General features: G+C 35.0%; 3 protein-coding genes across 3 annotated transcripts; 1 reads left to right on the forward strand and 2 right to left on the reverse strand.

The window, feature by feature from the left end:
- The first annotated feature begins 11491 nt into the window (after window positions 1-11491).
- On the forward strand, window positions 11492-13422 carry LOC126622705 (two-pore potassium channel 3-like). The gene is made up of 5 exons (XM_050291444.1): window positions 11492-11497; window positions 11827-11889; window positions 12099-12727; window positions 12808-13072; window positions 13396-13422. The coding sequence occupies exons 1-5, from the start codon at window positions 11492-11494 to the stop codon at window positions 13420-13422; spliced, it is 990 nt and encodes a 329-aa protein (XP_050147401.1).
- Window positions 13423-13431: 9 nt separating this feature from the next.
- LOC126622706 (AUGMIN subunit 3-like) lies at window positions 13432-19684 on the reverse strand. Its single transcript, XM_050291445.1, is given in 12 exon segments — window positions 13432-13732; window positions 15309-15425; window positions 15536-15591; window positions 15706-15763; window positions 16075-16144; window positions 16263-16405; window positions 17157-17576; window positions 17727-17829; window positions 18064-18131; window positions 18556-18751; window positions 19129-19232; window positions 19347-19684. Coding segments are annotated over 12 exon segments (1725 nt in total). The 5' UTR covers window positions 19524-19684; the 3' UTR covers window positions 13432-13519.
- Window positions 19685-20874: 1190 nt separating this feature from the next.
- LOC126622707 (uncharacterized) lies at window positions 20875-23115 on the reverse strand. Its single transcript, XM_050291446.1, has 6 exons — window positions 22933-23115; window positions 22855-22902; window positions 22617-22777; window positions 22372-22402; window positions 21917-22016; window positions 20875-21286 (listed from the first exon to the last, which is right to left on the reverse strand). Exons 1-6 carry the CDS (start codon window positions 23113-23115, stop codon window positions 20946-20948), a joined length of 864 nt encoding a protein of 287 aa, XP_050147403.1. The 3' UTR covers window positions 20875-20945.

The raw sequence follows: 23115 nt of genomic DNA on the forward strand, positions 1-23115 counted from the left end.
GTCTCGAATGGTCTACGAATTTTAAATGGTTAATTTCCAAACTTTAAACCTTGTAATCAGTTTAATATAAAACTGAACACAAATAAATTAATATAAATTCCCAAAAAATAATATAAACTTTCAATACCACAAATACACACATTATTATAATTCTCGGAAACAAAACTTTACGATTTTCCCAATTCTATCTTCGGAACCGTACATCGATTTAATTTCAAATTTCTTCAAATATTCACAATTATGAATATAAAATTCATATATTTAAATTTTTAGGGTATTACATAGGGATGTCAATTCTAACCGTTAAACCTAATAACCGCCCGAATAGATTGGATTTGGATATGAAAATTCGGGTATAGTATGGATATGGGGAAAAACAGTGAACTTTATTTGGTTATGGTTTTGGATATGGTTAAAGGAGTCCCCAATCCGTATCCGTCCCCGAATCCGACCCGAATATATATATATATATATATATATATATATATATATATATATATGATATATAATATAATTTTATTTAATTTACCAAACCCTCCCTATACTAATTCATTATGCATGCATCAAACCCTATACTATCTTTATTATGCACCAAACATCATGCATGGGGCATACCAACAACCTCATCAATTCAATGCTCTTATTGTTATACTCAACCAAATTAATTCATTGAATCATTTTATATATCAATTATCAAATGTTACAAGTTTAACAGATTCATCTCTCTTCAAGAGTCTAACTGTCAAGAAATTGGTGCATGTTATTATAAACAACTTCAAATATATTGTTATGTTTTTGGTAATTGGATGTTGCTATTTAATGATAGAATTAGTATCTACTAATATTTATACTGCGTCAATTGGATGAATATAATTTTTTTTTGGTTTTTTGACGAAGATGGATATAACCCAGAACCGATTGAAAATCCGTTACCCAGTGGATATGGTTATGGATAATCCCCGATGTTTAATTTGCGGTTATGGATATGGTTAATTTTCATGGTTATGGGGATGGATATAGTATTTCCATCCCCAAACCGAACCGTTGCCATCCCTAGTATTCCATTCACCTCCCGTTAAAATAAATCTCGTCCTCGAGATTTCAACCATCAAATAGCGAAAAAGAATTAGAATTATTTCCACCATTTCTTTAATGGTAAAATATATTATAATCTCAATCTATGATTTTATTTAGGCTCCCAAAATAAGCATTCCATGAATAATAACCGTGATTCTCACTCACACTCTCAAATTCTCAACCACATTCATTGGCAAAATAAATATCCAAACCATACACATTGGCAAAAATAATATCAACCCTAAACCATAATTCTCGTTGGCTAAAAAGATACCAAAACATCAAACCACATCAACCATCGGCTAGATACATACTAGCATAATAACCACGGTTATTATAAATTCCAGCTATACCCATCTTTTGTCAATTAAATATCAGAATTTCAAGCCAAAATCATCAGTGGCTAAGTAATTATCAAAATTTCAAACCAACCCAATAAAATTGACAAATCACATATCAAGAATTCCAACCAAAACATGGAAATTTCCAATCACACTCACTGGGTAATGGAAATAAGTTTAAAACCAAATCCGTGGTACCGTTAACATGGAACGAAATCAAAATCTCAATCTATGATTTTTCTTTATTCCCGAAATTAACTGAGTTGTTCATAGTAAATTTAAAGCCTTTTAAATCTTTCTTTTTATCATTTAATCTTTCTTTTCATCGTTTCTCTTTTCAATTGAATCTAATTGCAGCCACACATGACATAATTTAGTGACTCGCACTTCTAGTGCACCACTCACATTCTATTAACCAAAGAAGATAGTTTATATATACCACAACTCAATTGGCCAACACAACTAAACCTTATTAATCGCATAGCCATAATAATATATGCTCGTCAACAGTTTTGTTCGCAATATCAATTTCCAACGATGACCACTCATGACTATGGCAACTTAAATAACACATTTATAATTATACACTTTCCCCCTCAATTCTTTCCATCATTCATAAAAAAATTCACGTCTCACACAACTAAAAATTCTTTCATATTAAATGAACTCAAAATTTCATTTCATAATTTTACTCATATTCACCAATAATAAATTAAGAAAACTTCATAGTCTTTCCACCATTTCAAAATTATAATAACCAAATCATAACCTTAGTTTATGATTCCATTCTCACTCGATGAATTTCCATACGAAATTCCAGTCATGCTATTTGGAAATTTACATCGTAATTATTGGTAATCCTTCTTACCATTACTTTTGGCAACACGGATACCAGGGATTATGGTCATAAACGATATTGGCACAATCAATTATCAAATTTCAAGCCATAACTATCGTGGCAAACAAAATACTAGAATTTCACGCCATAATTCATTAATGGCAAACCAAACTAATCAAATTTGAAATTTATAAACCTTCCATGTCAATTCTCCCCCATCAAGGGCAAAAACTCACTGGAAAACGTTTATATTAAATGAACTCAGGATCTCATCCCATATTTTCATTCATGTTCATCCATAACCACAACATATAATTTTTATTTTCATTCGATAAATTGTCATGACTTTAATGAATACCAAATTTCCAACCACAATTATCATTTGCCAAACATTTTAAATTTCTAGCCACACTTATCATTGTCAAAACAATGGTTCCACCACCATTTTCTTTTATCTCCAACAGTGACTAGTAGGCTGGAAAAGATTGTAATATACCTGGCCAATACACATCACACTTTCTTTTTCTTTTCTTCTTTTGTTTCCTTCTTCTTTCTTCTTTTTTTCTTCCTTCTTTTTTTTCCTTCTTCTTTTTTTTTTTCAATTTCACATCCACGGCCTTTTTCGCCCAATTTCACATCCATTGGCCTTTTTCGCCCAATTTCAAATTCACGGGCCTTTTTCGACCAATTTCACATTCACGGGCCTTTTTCGCCCAATTTCACATCCACGGGCCTTTTGCCCAATTCACACATCCACCCTTATATCCTCGAGCCTGTTTGCCCAATTCACATATTCACGGGTCTTTTGCCCACTTTACACATTCACCCTTATATCCACGGGCCTTTTTGCCCAATTCAATTTCTCAAGTGCCAGGTATAATACAAATTCTCCATCTACTTATCACCATCTCATAATCACCTTAACATTCAACATTTTCATAATCCATAGCATAATATCGATTCAATTCAAGATTAATCCAAAACTTTAATCAAATGCTCAACTTCAAAGCTATAACATGAATACGTTATTTTAAAATTTTCCTGCTCCCATTCAATTCAATTCAAAGCATCATAATTCACAATATATGCATTTCACATAATTTCCGTCATACTCATAGAACTTATGAAATAATGCAATATCAATACAATTCATAATTCACACCCACAACTCAATAATATCTCATAATACATAACATAATATCAATCCAATTCATTTCACTTCTTGATGATTCTCAACATATATATATCACATAACTTTCTCATTACTCAAAGAACTTATAAATAATGCATTATAAACGCAAATCACAATTCCCATTAACGAAACTTTCATATTTACCAAGGGAATTGCACAACAATCATAATACAATATATATATATATATATACATACATATTTTTAGGAATAAAGTAAAATTCATGTTTTATATGTGATATATATATATATATATCGCATATAAAACATGATGCTACTTTATTCCTAAAAATATGAATTAACGCAACCACAATGCATGTCATAATTCACACCAACAAGACTCAAGAATAGTCCATCTCATAGTGTAAGATCATTTGCTCTAATACCATTTGTAACATCCTGACCCCGAAATATTTATTTTCGGGAAGTAATTATCGGTGATAGGCCCAACTAGAATCATGATCACTTTATTACCATTAATCACATTTCTTCGGCTCAATAATTCATAAAAATTTCACAACTAACCATAATTTTCTTTATGAAACCATGCATTTAAATTATGAAGTAAATTCCAAATTAGCTTCTAACAAAACAACTATTCAACATAAGATTAATTCTCGAATATTTAACCTCACTTACTTTATGGCTGCATCTAACTTCTCGTTAGACTGCATACGTACCCTAAATAGGGATCAAGCCATTCGTAGTTCGCCATTTTCAAATTTTAATCTATGTCCGATTATATTCGAATATTCGAAATAACCAACATTAGTGGTAATAATCAAAACACATCACATGGGTACTGAACTTGTAATTAAAATATCGAGATTGGCACAAAATGGCAGCATTGGCTCCCTGGTGACGAGCCGCCGTCAATGGCGGTCGGCCGGCCCAAATCGCCGGAGAAAATCAATTATTTCCAAAAATTACCAAATTTTACAGGATGATAGATCTCAATGAGTGGAGCAAGTTTCATACCTGTGGCCAAGTCCAATTTGGCCGGGAAACACCTCAAGGAAACCCTTGAATTTGGGTGTGTTCAATTAGACCTCAAACGAACTCCGACGCCCCCAAAATTGTTTAGACTTTATTCCAGAGGTTGAGGGAAGCCTATTGGTGGTGGTCATTTGCTAAGTTAGCATCTCGATTTGTGAATTTTCGCTGGACACCCACACGCACAACCGTGCGTTTTTCCCCATAAATACCACAAATTTCCTCCTAATTTGGGTTGAAAATGGAAGAGGGAAGGGCATGGAGGTTTTCCAAGTGGTAATTTGAGGTAGTATGCAGGAAAAAGGGGCTAAAACTTGTCGGAAACGGCAAGAAAACCCGACCGGGTCGGGTCGCCCACTCGCGGGTCAAGGATCCCCTGCACCCCCTTCTCTCCTTTTCCCTCATTTCTTTCCTTTCCCATTGGTCACTTTTTGCCCCTTTCCTTCTTCCTTTTCCTCCTTTCTATTCTTTTCTTTCAATCTCAGTCGTCCATCATTTATTTTCCTTTCATCACAGCCACACACGTGGCATAGCTTATTGCTCCAGATTTTTGGAGTCTTCTAAATGAAATTAAATTACCAAAATATCCCTGACTTTAAACGTTAATAACTTCATCATTATAACTCTGCTTCACAAACGGTTTGCGCCCACGCGTTCGTGAGATCAAGCTCTATTCAAGAATGTAAATTGTGGCCTCGAATGGTCTACAGATTTTAAATAGTTAATTTCCAAACTTTAAACCTCGTAATCAGTTTAATATAAAACTGAACTCAAATAAATTAATATAAATTCCCAAAAAATAATATAAACTTTCAATACCACAAATACACACATTATAATAATTTCCGGAAACAAAACTTTACGATTTTCCCAATTATATCTTCGGAACCGTACATCGATTTAATTTCAATTTTCTTCACATATTCACAATTATGAATTTAACATTCATATATTTAAATTTTCAGGGTATTACAAAAGGACAACTAATTTATGACAACTCGGAGTAGCATTGCAGAGATATATTCTCTTTCTGCCCATGCAAGACGAGTTGGAGTATTACTCAAACAACCTCTAGAAACTTTCTCGAGTGGCTAATTAGGTTACAAGGTCTTTGATTTATTAAAGAAAGATGAAATTCTAATAACCTTTCCACTCGATTCTCATTACTTTTTACTTGAATTTTCTCGTTTACCCTTTCAACTTTCTTCTTACTCAATGCTTGATGATCAAAACTATGTAATTTTTAGATCACTCTGTAAACTTCAACTCTACAAAATCAACAAAATTAGAAATTATTTAACCGTCAGTTCACATTGTTGATATTTTAATTAGTTAAGTGAATAATATGGTTTGTCTATTTTATAAATAACATAATTTTCAATTTAGTTATTTTTTTTATAAAGATGATCATTAAGAGTAACCTAAAAATAGATAGTTCGGATAATGTGCAACATTACAAGATAAAAAAAGAGTACAAAAAGTAACCTAATTAGTTCTTACATATTAGCTAACCAACACTACTACAAAAGGGCCTTATAGTGTCAGTAGGTGGCGTCGGTTTAATATAATATAGTGGCGGATAAGACAGTTGCGACACTAACTGAAGATGACGTTGGATTTACTGTCGCTTATAAGTGTCATAAAATGTCTACGTCGCTTTTAAACCGACGTAAACATTTAATGTCGCTTATAACCGACATATATTTTAATAATTTTAAATACTAGCGTCGCTTTAAACAAAACAGTGTCGCTTTTAAGCGACATAAAGTAAGTGACACAAAGTATTGTTTTTAAATATTTTAAAGCCTGCGTCAGTTCTGAGCGACATAGATTTTAGTTTTTTGAAATATCTATGTCAAAATGATAGATTCACTAACACTTAGAATTTATTTATACTTTCATTAAATATAACATAAGATTTTGTGGTATCCACTAGTGTAAATATTTTAAATTGAAGATCGAATTCATTCATTGTATTCATATAGGGTCAAGGAGTGTAGCTGTAAAAAATCATCTAAATCGGAGTTAAAATAACCGTTAAATCGTGATTTTTCATTTATAACCGTCGAAAAGTTTTGTCCCGTTACTTAATCTCTAAATGTTTGTTTTTTGCCATTTTTGGCGTATGTGACCTGGAAGCATATATAAACAAGTTTGATGGTTGGATCGTTGAAATTAGTTTTGTAGAATGCGTATCCCATCAAAACGATAGATTCACTAACACTTGGAATTTATTTATACTTTCATTAAATATAATATAAGATTTTGTGGTATTCACTAGTGTAAATATTTTAAATTAAAGATCGAATTCATTCATTGTATTCATATAGGGTCAAGGAGTGTAGCTGTAAAAAATCATCAAAATCGGAGTTAAAATCACTGTTAAATCGTGATTTTTCCTTGATAACCGTCGAAATTTTTTGTTTCGTTACTTGATCTCTGAATGTTTGTTTTTTACGATTTTTGAAGTATGCGATCTCGAAGCATATATAAACAAGTTTGACGGTTCGATCGTTGAAATTAGTTTCGAAGGATGCGTATCCCATCAAAATGATAGATTCACTAACACTACACTTTCATTAAGTATAACATAAGATTTTGTGGTATCCACTTATGTAAATATTTTAAATTGATGATCAAATTAGTTCATTGTATTCATATAGGATCAAGGAGTGTAACTGTAAAAAATCATCAAAATCGGAGTTAAAATAGCCGCTAAATCGTGATTTTTTGTTTATAACCGTCGAAAAGTTTTGTCTCATTACTTGATCTCTGAATGTTTGTTTTTTAAGATTTCTGGTGTATGCAATCTCGGAGCATATATAAACAAGTTTGACGGTTGGATTGTTGAAATTAGTTTCGTAGAATGCATATCCTATGAAAACGATAGATTCACTAACTCCTAAGAGTTTATTTATACTTTTATTAAGTATAACATAAGATTTTGTGGTATCCACTAGTGTAAATATTTTATATCGAAGATTGAATTCATTCATTGTATTTATCTAGGGTCAAGGAGTGTAGCTGTAAAAAATCATCAAAATCAGAGTTAAAATAGCAATTAAATCGTGATTTTTCGTTTATAACTGACGAACAGTTTTGTCTCATTACTTGATCTTTGAATGTTTGTTTTTTGAGATTTTTGGCGTATGCGATCTCGAAGCATATATAAATAAGTTTGACGGTTGGATCATTGAAATTAGTTTCGTAGAATGCGTACCCCATGAAAATGATAGATTCACTAACACTTAGAGTTTATTTATACTTTACTTTCATTAAGTATAACATAAGAATTTGTGGTATCCACTAGTGTAAATATTTTAAATTGAAGATCGAGCTCATTCATTATATTCATATAGGATCAAGGAGTGTAGTTGTAAAAAATCATCAAAATCAGAGATAAAATAACCGTTAAATCGTGATTTTTCGTTTATAACCGTAAAAAAGTTTTGTCTCCTTACATAATCTCTGAAGGTTTGTTTTTTTTCAATTTTTGGCGTATGCGATCTCGAAGCATATATAAACAAGTTTGACGGTTGGATCGTTGAAATTAGTTTCGTAGAATGCGTATCCCATCAAAATGATAGATTCACTAACACTTAGAGTTTATTTATACTTTCATTAAGTATAACATAAGAATTTGTGGTATCCAATAGTGTAATACATTTTAAATTGAAGATCAAGCTCATTCATTGTATTCATAGGGTTAAGGAGTGTAGCTGTAAAAAATCATCAAAATCAGAGTTAAAATAACCGTTAAATCGTGATTTTTCGTTTTATAACCGTCGAAAAGTGTTGCCTCGTTAATTGATCTCTGAATGTTTGTTTTTTGCGATTTTTTGCTGACGCGATCTCGAAGCATATACAAACATGTTTGACGGTTGGATCGTTGAAATTAGTTTCGTAGAATTCGTATCCCATCAAGTTCAATGGTGTGTGTATATATATATTAAGTAGATTTAAATTTATTTATTTTGTACGTATAACACTTAAGAAATTGAATGGTATGTATATTTAAGCCGATCCAATGGTCACCAATTTTTAAAATTTAATTTAATATATATAATTATTATAGTTTTTAGGGGTATAAAATTGTTAAATTAATATATATAATTATTATAGTATTTTTTAGGGTTATAAAATTATAAAAAAATATATATAAAATTATAGTATTTGAAATATTAGGCGGGAAATTTCCCGCTTGTTTTGCACGAGGACATGGATGGAGAAACTTAGTGTCGGTTTTAATCGACGCTAGTTTCATTAAAGTGACGTGAGTTTCATTAAAGCGACGCTATGTGAATTTCAAAAAGTGTGTTAGAAGTTGGCGTCGGTTTTAACCGACGCTAGTTTCATTAAAGCGATGCTATGTGAATTTCAAAAAGTGTGTCAGAAGTTTGCGTCGGTTTTAAACTTTTAAGCGACACTAGTTTCATTAAAGCGACGCTATGTGAATTTCAAAAAGTGTGTCAGAAGTTGGCATTTGTTTAAACCGACGTAAACTAAGTACCCATAATTGAATCCCTCTCTTTCCCATTTCATCCGTGCTTTCATTTCTCCCCCAATTTCAGACTTTCTTCTTCTGCTTCCTCATTTCATATGTGCGTCCCTTTCTTCCTCCTTTTCAGGCTTTCCTCTTCTCCTTCCCCATTTGCTATGGATCACCATTTTGAAGATCAACATTCTGAGGAACTCCAATTCGAAGAGGAAGAGCTCGAAGGTGGTTCATTTTTAAATTATTATGATTATTAATTTTAGTTTCTGTTTTGTATCCTAACTAGTTTTATGCTTAAATTGAAAATTTATTTTTGTTTCTTGGTTTTTAATTGTTTTTTCTGTATTTATAAGGATCAACTCAACAGAGATAGGGACCCTCAATTCCGAATTGGAAAGAACAGCCTTGTTCGTTTGATTCGTCTGGAAAATGCATTAGTTATAATTCTAGTGCGTTTTCGAAACATGTAGCGGCAGAAGTTAAAGATTACAGAAATATTTCGATGGTGGCATATTGGAATAAAGAAAAAACAATGGTAAACGTTGCATGATATATTTTATTATACCTTGAAATTTGTCTAATAAATTCTTTTATTTTTCAGGAGATTGCCGAAAAAAATAAGCATAATCGGCAGTTGAAAACTATGAACCACACAACCGGTTCAAAATCTTTTGCAAGAGTTCGGGAAGAATTTGTATGAGTTGTACATTTTTAGGAATTGTAGTTAATTTTAAATTTAATATATAGTTGGTAGAAATTTTATTTTTAATATGAAGTTTGCTTAAAATTGTTTGTTTTTTCATTGACATATGGTGGGATTTATTTTTATATAATAATTTTTAATTATTATTAATTAAAAACGGAAAATGATTTTTTTTTTTTATTAATATATTTGGTGTCGCTTATGAACGACATCATAATAATTATTTTATGTATCCATATGTTATGTAATGTCGGTCAAAACCGATGGTAGTTTGGATATTTTATAATTAAATTGGTAATTAGCGTCGCTTTAAACCGATGTAATGTTGAAGTTTGCATCGCTTTAAACCGACGTCAGTGTCAGTGTCGCTTTTAACCAACACTGCGTACTGGCGGATTAAGCGTACAAACCGACACTGAAGTCCTTTCGTGACGCCAGCATTAGTGTCGCTATTCCAATCCGACGTTACATTGTTTTATGTCGGATTTTTGCTAAATTTCCGACAGAAATTGGGTTTCTTGTCGGTTTTTGCTTCACCACTGATAAGGTATATTGTAGTAGTGCAAATTATATATACATTGAAGAAACAGATTTAGAGATTGAGGTTTATCCATTAGAGGTTGTGAAAACATAGGTGGTGGACACGGTTAGAACTAAGCTAATTAGTTTTGTCATATTAGCTGCTCTCTATCCAATCATCAGATAGGTAATACCAACCGAATTGGTGTGAGACTGTTTAACGTTGCAAAAAGAATAATACAGATTTGCCAATCTCTGTCAAACACGGAGGCATGTATTAATGTGGTAATGGTATCACACAGTACTCGCATGTAATGAAATAATCGTGGCATGCAGATTGCAAAACACGGTGGTGCATTTGGTGAGTTCTTCTGTTATCCTGGTTGTCTTAGGAGTCAAGTTGCGGGAGCTAAGTCGGAGCTTTGCAGGTTTTGGAACTCTTGCATGCATATCGTCTCTGCCTGTGTGTGTGATAGAGAGAGTTTAAGCTGTATTTATCAAAGTCATGTAAAAATATGAATTTTAAAGCTGCCTTCACCTTCACGTGAAAAGTAGCAAAAACTTGCTAATTTCTTGATAATTTTTGTTTGGGAGAAAGGGAAGATGGAAAGCATTTTCTATTTTTCCTTCGTCTGTGATGGGCAGCTGCAGAAGAGAAGGCAGCACAAGGGGAGGACTTGTACCGTTATTTTGTCTTTCTCTAATAATAAAAAACAAAGGTATCCATGATAATTTAGTTGGTAAACTTTTTGTTCATAAGCCATATATATACACACACAAAAAGGCATTTCAAAAAGTTTAAGGAGCCAAAAATGATACATGTGAACTACGACTAATTGATCGAGACGATGTATCTTTATTCTTTTGCACTTAAGTTCGAACTCGTCCTAGTTGCTGATTAAAGTAGTTTATCGTATCTATATATTTATCATAAAAGACAATACTAGGGAAACAAAATTTGCAAATTAAAAAATATGTCACAAATACGAAAGATCGCGAACTTGAAACCCACTGTGGAAACTCAGGGGCTTTTCTATAATGCACCAGAATTTTCTAATCCATTATGTCATATTTATTTAACATTGGTTAATTATGTGCATGCATTACTTTGATATATAATTGCATTAATTATTTCTTTTTTTTCTATGTTATTTAATATAGCAATCAGACTCTAATTTTTTCAACATTTTCTTTCCCTCTTCTTTTTTTTGTTTTGTTTTTTTTTTGTTTTTGTTTTTGTTTTTATGAATTTCACCACATATCAGAGTGAGTGACATATATACCCTTAAAGTTGCACTACAATTACAAGCAGCCAACATTTTTTTGTGTGGGCAATGAAGGTACATGCATGGAGGACACAAACGGACCGCCGGTTACTGGAAAAACATCAGTTGTTTTTCATTTTTGCAGGGAGGAGTTTGGCCCTGGGTAGCTTAAAATTTGTCTTGTTATAGTTTTTTCCAGAACCTCCTCTCCTCAGTATCTCGCATATTAAGCCCTCCCTCTCTCTCTCTTTCTCCCTCTCTCTGTCGACGAACGCACTCACCCGCCACCACCTTCTCCGACTCCTCAGGTACAAAGGCAAAGCCTTTCTCTCCGTTTTTTAGCTAAAAGTTGCTTGCTTACCTTTAAAACAACCCATTTATCTTCTTCTTTTTTTCTTTTCAAGGTTTTACACCATCTCCGGTTCCGTCTCCTGACTCAGTCTCCGTCTCCGTCTTCGACTCCTCAGGTACATAGTAAATGTGTTTATTGTTTCTTGTTCATCGTTTGATTCTTTATATTTGGACCCAATGATTTATATTATCAACACAAAATCATGTAATGATTTACTCAAACTTGTTTTCTGGGTTTTTGGGTCCTCGGCATCTTCAGCCTTTTCGGCGTTTTATATAATATTTATGGATGAGTCTTTCTGTTGTATTGTTATGTACTTGCTAGGTTTTCATGGATAACCAAGGACGCGGTAATTCGGCCGATGCCAGAGGCCAACCGGAATGGTTGTTCGGAATCCGTTTCGTGGCACTAGTTTTTTCTTTCGTACTTGCGCAAGTCGTGTATTACGCACGGGACGATGAAAGAACAAAGGGAATCAAGGGCTTCATAGAAGGAATCTATTTCACGGTTGTTACCATAACAACCATAGGATACGGAGATGTTGTCCCAAACACTGGAATATCAATGTTGCTGACGGTCATTCTTGTATTGATTGCAATTGGGGCGATGTCTGCAGTGGACACGGCCATTGATTGGGTTATATCAAAGGCAGTTCTAAAGATGAAGCTTGACAAGGCACCTAAATATATCCAGATTGTTTCAGCAACCATCATGTTCCTTGTCTTAGTAATAGGCGTAGGAGTTGGAGGAATATTCGTGTTCGAGCATAAGGAGATGAATTCAAATATATGGTATTTCAATGCCATCTCACTGATGACAGTTGGGTATGGGGACTTCTCATTTAAGTCTTCCGGTGGGCAAGTTTTTGCATCATTTTATCTGCTCATCGGACCTCGTCTCGTGGCCCGCTATATACATTTTTTGAATAGCTCTTGGCGCCATTGGAAGATCGGGTAATTAATTTATTTTGGGTACATATATTTTGTGTTCTATATTTGTGGTTGTCTTATAAGTGAATTTTGTAAGTGTGCAGGCCAAATTTGTTGGAACGAGAATACCACACAAGGACAACCCTGGGAGTGGAGAGAACCCTTACATTGGCAAGAGAGCGAAGACAAGAACTGCAATTAGCCGGGCAAGACTTCCATACTCAATTGAGGGATACTGTTACTAGAATTCAGCAACAACAACAAGAGCTACAAATTGTGCTTGAATCCTTGGAGAACATCCCCCAGGAATATGAAGGTGCCTTGGATGCTGAAATCGCATCAATTAACAACCTCATCGAAATTCTTGAGGTATTTGAAAACAATTTATTATAATATGCTTTTTCATTTGGAATTTTTTTTTTTTTCTTACAAGTGTATTGTTCAATGAAGACTTCAACACATGACTAAGGAAGAAGGTGCAGCCACTTGAATTCCAGAATGATATCACTTTGTTCAATGAAGGCTGCAAGAGGAGAGTAAGGAAGAAGGTGCAGCCGCTTGAATTCCGGCCTGATCTCACTTTGTTTAGTGGCCTAGAATTGTTTAGTTTTGTTTAGTACGGCTTATATTTCTAAACAAGAATTCGTGTCATTTTCATTTTATATTGGTGTGTTTGAGTTTCAATTTATCAGCTTCAGAGATTTCTACTGCATTTTTAGACGTCAAACTTATCGCACACGAAAAACATCAATTTCAAAGCAAGTTAAAACATAGAACTCTTCAAGGTTGAAAAAAGATCTCGACAAGACACGATTCTCAATGTTCAGATCTTCTACTTTGTGACTTTGACGTGCACATGAAGCATAGAATACCATACAAGGGAAAAATGAATACCAGTAAAAATGGAAACAAACGAAGCAATAAGAACTCAAGGCTTAATAGTGATGCCATACTCGTGGGGTCACTGTAGGTTGTGCGGTTGTCGAAGACGCATATAGCAATTGCTGCAAACTTTGAATTAAAGTGCACCTGATACAATTAACAAGTTAGAAGTTTTCCCACAAAATGAAAAGGTGAAGAGACACAAATTCATTGTAGATACTTTTATGCAGAAGAGACGACCAAATCAGAGTTCTTGAGAAGGCATCTTTATTCGTGTTAAAGATAGGGAAGGCATGCTAGACCTCTACCATAAAGTCTACCCAATGCCAGACAGGCCCATGATGCCAAATTACATCAAATTCCACCATCAACCATTCATATTTTACATTTTCACCAGAAATACGGGAACATATGCCAAAGATTAGATAATTAGTTGGTTTCATTGAGGTTCTGAACGTCATATTGTATAGAATTGCTTGTCATATCAGGCTATCAGCGTTCAAGCAGGACTGCTTTTCTAACATATTCAGTGTACCATGGATGTGGATCCATTAAGCCATCGAATTTTCAAAGTGAGAGGGCAAAAAGATATCAAAGAGCAGGCAACATGCCTTATGACTACGTGCCTTTGTTGTCCTTACGGATAAAAAAAAAAAGAATACCATGCAGAGCAAGACTTGTACTGTGATGATGGCTACAACGATCATCAACGATCATCAATAAGGTCAGTATCCCATCAATAGTAATATATGAAGTAAGCAATGTATATTCTTTAGTTCTGGGGAGTAGTTTCATTAACTAATTTGTCATATGTTGAAATCCTATCATTGCAATAAAAGGTCGTACCCAGTGCACAAGGCTCCCGCTTTACGCAGGGTCTGGGAGAGGTGAATGTCGGCTAGCCTTACCCCCATTTTATGGAGAGGCTGCTCCCAAGTCTCGAACCCGAGACCTACCGCTCATGGGCGAAGGCACTTGCCATCGCACCAAGTGCGACCTCTTTATAGGTCAAGTAAAAAATTGTTAGCCTAATAACCTCAATGGTTAAGAAAAAGAAGAGCAACTCGCAACTCATTTACGCATCTATTTCTGTCCTTTGGAAGTGAGTTCTCAAGATAAGACTGCAGGTTCATCAAGCCTGAATGAAGACTAGATATCTGCTGCACTATACCCGGAGCTGATACATATGTTGATAGCCCAACTTGAGCATAAATTTAGTAATTGAAATGAGAGTGGAAATAATGGTATTAATACAAAATCTTATCAACATTTATGTTTATTGAAGAAGAATGTATTGTCATTACTTGAATGGATACTTAAAAGATCTCTAACACCGTGCAAAAAGTGATCCTGATCATCCACTCCTTGTTCTTGTACATCAGATGCTGCTTGAATTAATGACCCTATAATGATTACAAAGGAACATCAACACACCATGATAGTGGACGAAAGGAAAGAGAGAATGAAGGGTTTAAGCATGCAACTGTAAGCAAGGATTCCCAAATAATCTGGAGCATATATGCTACCCAGTTCTGAGCAACTGAGCATAATAGTATTACAATGTGATGTGTTATGACTTCAATGTTTTGAACACATTTAGAATCATCCAACAGTAAGAGAGAATATTCGATGGAGGTGAAGGAGAAATGGATTTTAGATGTCTACAAAGAGAGAGAGAGAGAGAGACCACCCGGCCTTTTGTTGCTGATAGGTAGGCTTGCACCTCTGATTCAATAACTTTCAGCAAGGAGTATGCTCCGAGCATATTTTTCTTTTCCAACTGACAAGCCATTTTTAAGAACTGATGCCTTGCAAGCTGATTAACAAGATGACTTATAAACTGCCAAGACAATTGAATAAGAAAATGTTAGACCAGAAGATCAGGAATCATCGTGATATGAACTCATTTCTCTTTTGATTGATAATTAGACAATTAGTAGCCAACAATACCGCTTTCTGCCGGTTAATGTAATATTCTTGTCGCATGACCTTTAAGTCATAATCACCTACAAATTGATAATTCAGATTACATTAGCTACAAACTTTTTGAGCCATGCAAGGCAAATTATCTGATGTTGTTTCATCTTACAGTTCTAGATTGGTTCAGTTACTAATAATACTTTGCAATATGTACGTGTTTTGGAGTTGAGCCAGCTGCCAACAAAGACCCGGAATAGTCTGAGAAAGGAATACACAGTAAATGAAACAGAACAACTCAAACTAAATCAACGATATGAATGTGTTTTGAAGGGCAGAAATAAGCATACAGAAAAATCTTGTAAGAGTATGCGCCACCCCCAAGAAAAACAACTTAAAGAGAGAACCCCAGAAGAAAAATGAAAGTATAAATACAAGCAACATGATCCTTTCCCGGTGGGGGTCCTCTCTTTGACTGAACCTAGAATCCAACTTTTTTTTGTGGAAGATTTTGGAAATTTGGATATAACAGGTAAACGTAGGAAACTTAAAAACCAAGAACACATTCAAACCTCAAATAATAATTTCTCCTCCTTGGGATAAGAATTTGATAGTTCTCCAACGAGTTCTGCATGCTTTCTCCTGTACACATATTAGATACGCTTTCATCAAAAGATATTGTCAATGTAGTAGATATGGAAAAATTGAAGTCTACCACTATGCAAAGCATAATGAATTGACATGTAAAAATGCATTGTACCTAAGGGAATGAAGATCAAGATGGATGTGAGCTTCATCTGATGATACTTGAGATTTAAGTGCCATTAGAATTGCTTGCTGCTTAGCATTGTCAACTTGAGCTTCCACCCATTGTCTTTCACTTGTCCCAAAACTGCACAATATTTAGCAGTAACAGAGTCAGCAGGGATTCCAAACTTACGAACAACAAAAAAATGCCAGCATGAAAGTTGACAAGAAAAACGTTAACCAGCCACAGATATAGAGATACCACATCTATTTGAGTACCAGAAATAGATAAATCATCTAAACAACAAACGTATGGTTGAATTATTAAAATACCACATCATTTCAAAGAGTGTGTTTGTATTTGATACACAAGCATGTGTGTCGAGAGGGAGAAATTGATGATGAAGAAGATATAACTGAATACAAGCAAATAAAAAGGAAACTTTTTCTGTACGTCTGAAGTGTCAAAGAAGTAAAATAATCAACGGCTAGAATATACCCTCACTCTGCTAGAAGTAAAATAATTCATGAATTAGCTGGAATTAATATTGTTCAAAATGAAAATAGCCTCTGGTACCAGCTGTGCTGAGGCATCAAATAATTTTTTTTTTCTTTTTCTTTTTCAAAGTTACAAGCATCCAGCATGCACATGTAATCTCGACTCTATTACACCAACAAATGGATAAGCAACATAATGGAAAAGCAAAAACAATCCAGAGATATTAATCTTGGAAACTTAATGGGGAGAGAGATGAAAATACAAGAGGGAAAAATACGCAAAAAAGCCATAGGATGGATTACCTCTTGCTATGATGTTTGAGATGTCTTCAAGACTCACCCATGAACACTTAGATTTGCCCTCTTCAGCAACTAAACGAAAAGGGCCTTCATTTTCCTTTTAATAAGCTAGTAAATTCTTAAAAGGTGCAACTCTAGTACGTGAAGTATACAATAGAGAAACCGGCAAGAAGCAAAAAAGATAGTGTAATAGATAGGTCCACAAGAAATTCACAAGAGATGAGAGTAAAAAACATGATTTCAAGATCTTATCCAGAAGATTTTCAATACTAACAAGATAGAATTCCCTGAGATGAACTTGTGATATATGAATACTAGAAATCTGAATTTTGTTTTTATTTTGATAAATAGTGATCTTGAAATTATTCCAAAAAAAAAAAAAAAAACACAATTGGAACAGAGTATTACAATTTACTTTCAAAGCAGAGGATCTAGAAAAAGCCGGCAGCCTGGCACGAAGTTTGGATGGATTTCTGAAAAATAAGTTGCAGCAATACTGGCTAAATTTCCGTCCTAAGTGAAAGCAACACTGATGCGCAACCAATTAAATTAGCAATATTAAAACTGGAAAAGAAAAGGATGATCGTTCATACATAATCAGTAATTAACAATGCTTAGAAGAGAAGGAGGGAGGAAGGGGGGGCGGATGGGTGGGGTGGGTGGGGCATTATCTACAAACCGTGTCTAACTGCTTGGCAAACCACTGATTTAGCTCCTTGATACAAGATGAATCTCCAATTAAGTACGGATGAAAGTCTGAGTAAGCTAAATAGATGCCATCCCTTGCAAGTTAAGTGGTGCTAAAAATTCATAAATATGAAAAGCAGAAATAGTCAGCTTGATTGTTGAATTCGTAAGCAGAAAAGTGATCTCGCATTCCTCCATCATTTGTGCACAAATCACATAATTACTCTCCCATTAAAGTGCAGAACATATACTGGGCATTAAATAACAAAGATTGTTGTAAAATGTTCAAATAGTCAACAAAGGTACTGAAAGGTAAAAAGAGTATAATACCATCCCCAGAATGATAATGGGCCAACTCTTGTGCTGTAGAAGCCATCCTTCCAAGAACTGCATTCATCTAGATGACAATGAAAAAATTACGAATCTTATGAAATTTTAAGTAGAAATAAACTTCCAAAAGTACTTTTCTTGTTAAAAAATCAATCAAAACCCCTATACACATGGTTCTTTGTACAAAGGCAGGTTGAACTGCGGGTTTTTGTGTGCAGACAAGTTGCTGAGTATCCAAATGCTCATTCACATGGTTGCAGACAGCATAGTATACATATTATATGGAAAACCAAACCCAATCAAACATATTACTAATACAAAAAACCTAAGTGGATCAAACTTACAATCATTGTCCTCAATTTGCTACACCACCAATCTGATAAATTGATTTTAAACTTAGTCAAGAATTTCAAAATCGATCACCAATGCACAGAATATATTTCAGTGATTTTAGCTATTCTAGTAAGGGAGCCTTCTTTTTACTAATATACCTGCAAATTTCTTGCAGAGAGGCTATTGTCTATACTTGTCAGATGTCCATTGACAGTAGATTTTGCAGCAACTCGTGCCCATCTCCCTTGGATCAGAGTAGAAGTCTGATCAGTAAGCATGTCGAATTGGGAATGCAGATGCCTAAGCTGTCTCTGCAACTGTAAAGCTTCAGCTTTATAGGCCAAAGTTGCATCCCTATGGAAGAAAAGAAGTGCATAAGTACTGGGAACAGGATTCCACAATGCATCACCAAGTAGCTAGAATATGCAATTACCAAGCATAGCTTTTCGTTATCCAAATTACTAAGAATTTATAGGCATACTAGTCCTCCACCTATTTCTGTTTCTGTACATTATCCTTTCATTAACATCCTCCCTTCTCGCCATGATAACCCGCAAGAAAAATGAAATAAACAAATCAAATAAGCGATACCCACACATAGAAATTTCCTATGCTGCCAAAATCTCTTCTCGATCGTCATGTACAGGCTAGAACTTGAAAATATGGATGAACTAATGCATCACTAGAGGAAAAATAACAGAGAGTATAAAAGAATGTAAAAAGTATGGTACCGGATATCTTTGAGTCCCTCCTCGGCTACGAAAACTGCCTCCTGGTTGTCTGGCCTGGAAACAAAGGCCGAAATGCTATCGTAAGCAAAGTCCAAATCCTCTCCCTGCAAAATCAACATTTATATCAAATTATCAATACATATATACTCTGAATTTCGAACACAGCACATAAAAACTCAAACAATTATGATTGCAAACAACAGAAACGAGAATTTTACCTCTAATAGCTTCCCCTCCTGTACAAATTGCTCATATCTACGCAAAAAAACAAAATAATTTTAGAATTATATACAAATATTCAAAATTCAACGAAATGACAATGAACGAAGGTCCAATGCGTCCGCCCCTTCGTACCCTAATTCACCCAACAGAGCGCACGGAGTTGCCCCTCTCATTTCCCCGTCGTTTTCTGGCCACTCCGCTCTAGCTCCGTCGTGAACGGCGGTGCCTCGGGATCAGATCTTGCGATTTTTCAACTTTCAATTTCAAATACTTGCCGACGACTGAGTGAGAGTGAAATTTTTGGCCGTTTTGGCGCCGGCCTTGACAAAATGATGTCGGTCTTTTAGAAATTTTATTTGAACCCGTCTAACGTTTTCTCTCTACACTAATCTTATTTTTTACATTCATATTATTCTTAATTAAAGGATTAATATTTCTTTAAAATCAATTTTACTGTCTAAATTACCCTGACAAATCCATTTTATAATTTTTTTTTTTACACCCATTTAGAAAATAAAATCTCATATTGAATAATTTAGAGAAGGAAAGCTTTATGGCATTCCTTCTAAGGACAAGTTGAATAATTTGGTGAATTTTCTACTTATTTATGAATCTTCCATATTATTGGGGTTCATATAACTTGAAATGTAGCCTATAATGCGAATTGGACGTGTAATCTTTTTAACTAGCATCTTTTACTACATTAGGAGAAACGCTAGGGACATCGGAAATGATAGGTATCAAATTACACCTTGAATTATTATTCCGTTGACTCCTCGTAGCTCTTCTCGCTATACACCCCAAATTGAGAGCAGCTAGATTGTTTTACAAAATTAAATATAACATTTTTTTTAAGTGGAAGACTACATACGCATATTCCTAAACATATATTAAACCATATCAATACAAGGCTGAAGAAACTCTCCAGTTCAGCAGTCTCATCTGGTCGCCCCGACTTATGATGCTAATGGCATAATTAGTTCCATCCCAAAGGGTTTTAAGGTCTGTGTATATTCTGCCCATAAAACAACATATATTGCAAAGTACAACACTTTAAAAGAACCAAATAAGTAAAAATTCAGCATTATACACCACAATTCTGTTCTCCTACTCATACAAAGCAGAAGTATAAAGTAAAAAAAAAGAAAAAAAAACTTTAACCCCAACCTAATTAGCTATCAATCAGGGTTATGAATGCGATCCGTAGCTCTGCTACTAGTGTAGGTACATTAGGAGTTTGTTGTCAAGTTATGATTTTGCTCATTTTGTTTTTGGTTCAAGTGACACTTAGAGAAAGGCATGAAGATTCAAAGTCGAGACTTCGAGTGCAAAATTTGGTTAAACCCAATTTGGGGTCAAAATGTGATTTTGTTCAGTGTAGTTTAAGGGTAGGAGTAACGTTAACCAATTGAGCTACCCCTTTTATTTTACTCTTGTAGTTTGAGTGAATTTCCACTTTAGTAACAAACAGTAACTAGTAAAAACATAAAACTGCATAAATCATATACTTTGGCTCATATGTACACAATATGCAATTCTGCGGGGATTAAAATCTCAAAACTCCTACGCATTGTCGAAGAACAATATAAATTGATTCAAACGTGCCAACCGCTACAAGAATAAGCTACCGGTTGTAGGTAGTAGTATAGATACCAGAAGTCATCACAGTGACAGTTGAGGAAGAGATGGAATGGAAATGCTGCGCCTTTCCAAGCCTCTTGTCGTGTACATATATAAGTACATAGACCATTAGTAGTTCTTCTTCGCTCTCTTCCCGAATCCGAGAAGTATCTCTGGGCATCAAATGGCTGTCTCCGCGAGTTCATATCATGGACGTTAGGCTGTCTCCGAGAGTTCAGATTTTGCAAGTTAGGCTGCCTCCGGGAATTCATATCATGGAAGTAAGGAGAAGCTTCTCCAGACATGGGTGCAAATCCTGCAGCTCAAATACATAAAACTAAATGAGAAATGCACACTTGAGACAATTTTTCTGCTGACAATATTTGTCAGAAACAGAAAATTGCATATACGAAACAAAAAAAAATCAACTTAACTATCGCATATGTGGATGACAATTTAAAAAATGACCATCCTAAAAAAATGGTTTGCGAACGATGACAAATAATGTTTTATTGAATTCTTAGATGCTTTTACCCCAGTAAATGCAAGTTTGTTTGTCTGAGGATCCTTTTCAATTTGCAAGAAATAGATATTTCAAATCACTCGGGGCTTTGTAATATGAGGTCAGCTCTTTAGCGGCAACAATAACAGGATGAATCAAAGTCAATCTATGGGATATCTAGCGCACTTAGTCATCAGTCCACAGAATTTTGGAAGTTCTATAGCCTATCAAACCTAGGAAAGGAATCTATAAAAGACGTAGAACCTTGGACTACCCAACGAATGAACACCAAATAATCAAACCACTACTCAATCTAGAATCAAAGATATTGGTGGAAGAACATTCTCCACCTAATGGTGTACAAGGGGCCAATTATTCTGGGGAAACCAAACCACAAAAGCAGAAGTTCACAACATAGAACTTGTCAAAATACATTCAACTAACCTTTCTCTCTCATTCTCCTTTCTCTGTCATACTCAAATTTATCCCGAATCTGGTTGACCTTTTCCCAGGTATCCCCTTGCCTACTTCCAAAACCATTGTCCTGTGACAAAATAAAGCCCGTTCAGTGTATAGCGGGTACTATGAATACATAGGCATTCCAAAACCATTCGGGGTGTCATATCAAAGCTTGATGACAAAATCCAATTTACTTCGGTTATAAAAGCTCGATGACAGTATCTGATTTACTTCGGCCATAAAATCATTGGAGAGAGCGAGAAATAATTACGTTCACAATATCACATAGGAGGACCGACTTTGACGACTAAACAACATATTAGGTGTGGGCCGTCTGCTCATGATTCCTAACGTGTCATTAGCGAGGTGTAGGTGACGAGAGAACACTGCAAAGCTACAACGTATTCCACCAAGCCCAATTAATTGCATCAAATTTGTACCTTATATGGCTCAGGATGGAACCGCTTGTTCCTGAAACACAAGCAACCGGAGCAAAATCAGCATCTGAATATCATTAGATATACAATGGACAGTGGTATTTTACACTACTAGCAAAAATGGACTAATAATTACATTTGTATACATTAACAAGTCCAGAATTAATAAAGTTTCCATCTTTTATACGAGCACGTTACGAAATTTCAAAATTAAATAACTGCCCATGTCGAATTTTTGCAGTACACACCCATACGGAGAGAAATCGTGATCATCGTCCTCGGCGGATTCATAATTTGCATGATCCTGAGCAATTTTTTTGGAATGACCCTCGTCCCAATACACCCTCTCCCAATTTTCCCTAAGCTCCTGGTAAAGCTCCATGTATCTTTTGCACCAAGGCTCGTGTTCCTGTCAACAAATTAAAGTACAATCACAACCATACAAAACCTAATTAATCCAAAGTCACAGAATTAGCAAAAACGAACCGCTTCCTTGAGGACGAGGCGACTGCGGCGCATGAACTGGTCTCTGGGCTGCTTGCGGCGCATGAACTGGTCTCTGACCCGCTTGCGGCGCTTGTTGGTGATGTTGTCCCTGGGAATGACGAACCGCTCACGTGGAGGCACATGATCGCCGATCTCGTGGATTTCGCCGTCGACAATCCACCCCTCGGACTTCTCCTCTTGCTTCCGCATGGCCATGGACAGGGGAGTCGGGTGGCGGCGGCCGCGCCAGGCTGGAAGCAT

The sequence above is a fragment of the Malus sylvestris genome, chromosome 5 (genome assembly GCF_916048215.2).
Source record: "Malus sylvestris chromosome 5, drMalSylv7.2, whole genome shotgun sequence".
In the NCBI taxonomy this organism is placed as follows: domain Eukaryota; kingdom Viridiplantae; phylum Streptophyta; class Magnoliopsida; order Rosales; family Rosaceae; genus Malus; species Malus sylvestris.

Coding starts and splice junctions, on each gene's coding strand:
- LOC126622705 (XM_050291444.1), top strand. Junction 12,728..12,807: donor TGGCGCCATTGGAAGATCGG/GTAATTAATTTA, acceptor GTAAGTGTGCAG/GCCAAATTTGTTGGAACGAG. Junction 13,073..13,395: donor ACCTCATCGAAATTCTTGAG/GTATTTGAAAAC, acceptor TCAATTTATCAG/CTTCAGAGATTTCTACTGCA.
- LOC126622707 (XM_050291446.1), bottom strand. CDS start 23,115: ATGCTTCCAGCCTGGCGCGGCCGCCGCCACCCGACTCCCCTGTCCATG. Junction 22,403..22,616: donor CACGATTTCTCTCCGTATGG/GTGTGTACTGCA, acceptor CTTGTGTTTCAG/GAACAAGCGGTTCCATCCTG. Junction 21,287..21,916: donor AAGGAGAATGAGAGAGAAAG/GTTAGTTGAATG, acceptor TTTGAGCTGCAG/GATTTGCACCCATGTCTGGA.